This window comes from Octopus bimaculoides, chromosome 21 (assembly GCF_046866305.1).
Source record: "Octopus bimaculoides isolate indiv1 chromosome 21, ASM4686630v1, whole genome shotgun sequence".
Lineage (NCBI taxonomy): Eukaryota > Metazoa > Mollusca > Cephalopoda > Octopoda > Octopodidae > Octopus > Octopus bimaculoides.
Genome location: NC_142948.1, coordinates 39,282,173 through 39,287,013, shown reverse-complemented (window position 1 = coordinate 39,287,013; position 4,841 = coordinate 39,282,173). Strand labels below are relative to the sequence as shown.

Here is a 4,841-nt window from a genome sequence, read left to right as displayed (position 1 = left end):
CAACTCTCGTATGAAATATAGGATAAAATGGTTAAAAATCCTTCCGGAATCGTTTAGACTCATTGGACCAGTTTCTTGCTTTCCATGGTGCATATATTCACCACTTGGATGGGATGCCAGTCCCTCACAAGAATTACTCCCTTTTGCCAGCTGAATGTTTTGCTAAGAACACAATCAAAACCACATTCTTACAATCATGAGTCCAGCACTCTAACCACTAAGCCACAGCACTTCCACATGAAATATAACATGAAGAAAAATATACTTTGGAATACTGAAATCTACAAACATGCTTCATGAGGGCACAACTTGAATTATATATATATATATATATATATATATATATAATAAACACATATAAGCATATATTTATATCTATCTCTCTCTCTATATATATGTATATATATATATATATATATATATATATAAAATACAAATACATATATATACACATATATATACATTTATATATACATATATATATATATATTATATATATATATATATATATATATATATATATATATATATATATATATATATATATATATATATATATATAATACAAATACATATATATACATTTATATATATATATTCACACAAAACCTTTCCTCCATCTGGTATCCTTTCCTATCTGCATTGTTTATCCCATCACTGAGACTTTCAACCATGATCTGTAATGTTTTCCTTGAATGAAACCTTGAATGCTATCCATACTTTCTGTCTTTCTTTCTTTCTTTTTTGTTTGTTTATTTGTTCTGTACACCCTTCCTATATTATAATAATAAAATACCATACTGTATAATAATAATAATAATAATATCAAATGAATTTATTCAGATTATATTTCAGGAACTGGTTATGAAAGAAGTTTTTCCAGACGAAAAATGGTTGACATGTTTATACATATATATATATAAAAAAAAACAAAAATTTTTAATGCGTTTTCATGTTGCCATACAGTACTTTTAAAAAAATTATATAATAATTTATGAAGATTGATGTAATAATTCAGAAAGGTACATACATAATGAGGGGAGTGCAATGAGACGTCTGATAAAATGTGGATTGACTTTGTGTTACTTTATTACATATCACATCGCATTCTTCTTAATGTATAATAATAATAATAATAATAACGATAATGATATTAAGGATGAAAATGATTAATGGCTATGCTATTACATTAATTAATGATACTGTAAATTAATTGATATTCTTACAATTGTATATAGCAGACAAATTCTGGGATTGGTTGCGTCTTTGCTTTTTCTTCTTTCACAGACTCACAGACAAGTGAGAGAAAGGAAGAGAGAGAGGGGGGAGGTGTCTGTAAGAAAGAGAGACTAAGAAAATAGAAGTAGATATGGAATTCTGCTATCATTTTTATGTTTTATTGTTTTTTTAATTTTCTTTTCTTTTCTTTTCATTATTAACTCATTTGCATATCTGTACACGTGTGTGTGTGTGTGTTTGGTTTCTTTTTCCATTGTGATATTTGAATTTGAATATAAAAGATCTGAGATGATATTTGAAGATTAGTCATTGATATGTATATACTGCTCTTTTATGCTTTAATTATTATCATAGAGTGTATATGTGTATTTGCATGTATATTATAAATAAATATACAAATGTGTGTGTGTACGTACTTTTTAATAGAATTTTTGTTACATTTAAGGTACCTAAGGTTTTCTGCTAATGGGACTCAGCACTTTTTTCAGTCAGAGTTAAAAATACAAGTGACACATCACCGTGAAAGCAGACAAGCATGTTAGCTTTAATGGCAAAGTGTCATTCGTATACTTTAGATCCCTGCTGAAATCTATCAACAGGAAAATTTACGTACCAAGGACATAACAAAATATATATTAAAAGACAAATTGTCTATCCATCTCTCCTGTATTGAGTACTCACTTTTTCATTTCATTACTATTGTGTGTGTGTGTGTGTGTGTGTGTGTGTGTGTGTGTGTAAATATAAATGTGTATATTTTAATGGGAGTTAACTCTCCCTCATTAAAAAGAAAGCAGAGTTCCTTTGATAAAGAATTACCATTTTCATGAAGTGTTCTTCTTCTTTATTCAATTCTGTTATTTCTTAGTATATCCTATTGAGAGAGATACATACATGCAGATGTTCTCAATGTGTGTGTTTGTGTGTTTGTGTGTACATATATATATAAATGTATGTATGCATTAGCTGGTAAGACCCCATCAGATAGAGATACTACTTTGTCAGCATATACTTAACAGTAACTCAACAACTCCCTTAGAAACATGTATATGTGTATGTGTGTGTTTGTATGTATATGTGTATGTGTGCGTGTGTGTATGTATGTGCATGTATTTGTCTGCGTATATGTGTATATATCTATATATACATTTTTAGTTATGTTAATAAGTAGCTATTTGTATATTTATGAAGGTATGTATCTTTTGTTTCTCTTACTATTTTTTGTTTAGCAACTAATTAAAAGCTTGATTACTAATGAGGTGACAAGATCTGTTCTACCTTGAGCCAAGAAAGCTCCCAGCATTTATGTGTGTTTGTATGGATGTATGTATGCATGTATTATGTATGTATGTATGTATTATGTATGTATATGGTAGGTACATATTTATGTATGAATATACATGTATGTATGTAGATGTATATGTGCTAAGTGTGTGTAAGTGCTTCCACTGTAAAATTCTCTTGAAGATCTCTGAAATATTTTGCAGATTTTCATTGTACCATTAACTGGTAGAATTTGTATGGTTTTAGTTAGTCTTTGCTGAGTATTTTTTTTTTTTTTTTCCTCTGAAGAACAGTGTTTCCAGAGATTTCTGTGAGCTTAACATAAATACTACCTCTATAGCTCCTCCACAACACAACACATCTGTCTCTACTGCTCCCATCATACATTCACCTCCCATCACCCCATATTCCCTCTCAAGCAATATGGCTCTTTAGTCTTGCAAGCTACAAGGAAACCTCAGTAGTGCTGATGCTATGAAAGAATCACCCAGTGACTCCTCTCTGAAAAGTGTTTGACATCAGGAGGGGCATCCAGCTGTAGAAACCAACAACTTTACAGAGGTCCCCATACAGTTTGCAAGACTACAGAATCATCTTGCCTCAGAGGAAGTGTAGAAGTTAAATGGATCACTTTATGCAAGGCGTTTTGAGTGTGATTTTATAGCTAGAATGGCTCGTTTGTGATGTATTAGGTTCGGTTTTAACACCATCCCAGACCAAACCACTTGCAAGACAACAAATACAACTTTTTTTTTTTTAATTCCATAATTAATAGAAAATCAGTATAATCCTTTATCATTCCCAACATAGTGGAGCATTTTAAATGCCTTTGCCTTATTCATTACCAAGAGAGCTCCACTTTTCCAGGCTACATCTTAACCAATCTTCAATGTTGACCCACCCAAAACAGTTCTTGGTTCCATTATATAAAACTTGTCATTGTAAAATATTCACATCTGTACAAGAACATCCATCCATCTACCCACACACCCACTATTCCTGGAAGGGCTATGGTGGGAGACAGTCCTCAAGCACCCCTCCTCCATAGTGTCCTATCAGAAGCAACCCTCATTACACTTTCTGGCTGGATTCCTTAGTGTGACCAACTGAGACAATGGATATATAATTCAACCATCTCAACCTTGGTCCACCCCTAGATGTCCTACCAGTTGGTTCAGCTTAAAGAATCTATCTTGCGATTCTTTCCTGCTACACTCATTCCAATCGTGTCCATAGTACTGGAACTGTGACCTCTCAATACAAAGTATAAAAACAACCTTTTCTTTAAGCGATGTTCCAAATGTTCATAGTGAAAAACTTGTTTTACTAAACCTCTTGAATTTCTTCATTTCAAAATTAATTAAAGCATTTAAGTCGTGTATTTCATTAAAATATGGTTGTAAAATGGTAAAAAGATAAATATAATATATACTACCTTCCTACATACACACTGAAACTGCACAACATATGTTGTTCTATTTTATTATTATTTATTGCCTAAAGAACTCCACCCTACTTTTCAAGGACTCTACAGCTTAAACATTTGGTAACCTATCCAAAAATATTAGTAATTATAGGTCCAAATATACAACCAAAATCAGGAAACAGTATATGTGTCTTTGTAACTGTTTCTATGTAATTATGTATGTATTTATGTGTGCCTGGGGAATCCAAGGAAAAACAAACAAAAAAAAACAAACAAAAAATAAGCCCAATTTTTAATTGCTTTTTTAAGTGTGTGAGTGTGTGTGTGTGTGTGTGTGTGTATGTGTGTGTGTGTGTGTGTGTGTGAGTGAGTGTATATGTAAGCAACTGGTTCGGAAATATTATTTTACTGTTGTTTCTTCCAGATGCAAAAAAGTGTACGGACCCAGGTACACCAGAAAATGGTCACCGAGAAATATCAGATTCTTCATTTGGTTTGAATACAGTTGTTACATTTTACTGCAATCCAGGATATACTTTATATGGAAGGGAAAAGATAACTTGTTCGTCTAATTTTATGTGGTTGTACCCCAAACCTAAATGTATCCGCTTTGCCATGGGATAGGGGTCACTTGTGTTTTTGTTTTCTGTTTTTCTTTTGTTTTTTACTCTCTGAATCTTTCTTTTCTTTAAAATGAGAAGTAATATTTTGTAAGATTTCTTTTTAAAGTTTATGTTATGTAATGAAAATAAAATGGAAATTATAAATATATAAATTTATATATATATGCATATAAATATATATATATATATATATATATATATATATATATATCCTGGAGATACATTGAATGTTTATACTCTTAATGATAATAAAACAAGTTTAATTTTAA

General features: G+C 30.9%; 1 protein-coding gene across 1 annotated transcript in view; it reads left to right on the top strand.

The window, feature by feature from the left end:
* LOC106867297 (sushi, von Willebrand factor type A, EGF and pentraxin domain-containing protein 1) overlaps window positions 1–4,841 on the top strand; it is a 57,483-nt gene extending 52,642 nt beyond the window's left edge. The window contains exon 14 of the mRNA XM_014912138.3: window positions 4,374–4,841. Within this exon, the coding sequence (XP_014767624.1) occupies window positions 4,374–4,573 (200 nt within the window). The 3' untranslated portion in view covers window positions 4,574–4,841. The remainder of the gene's footprint in view (window positions 1–4,373) is intronic.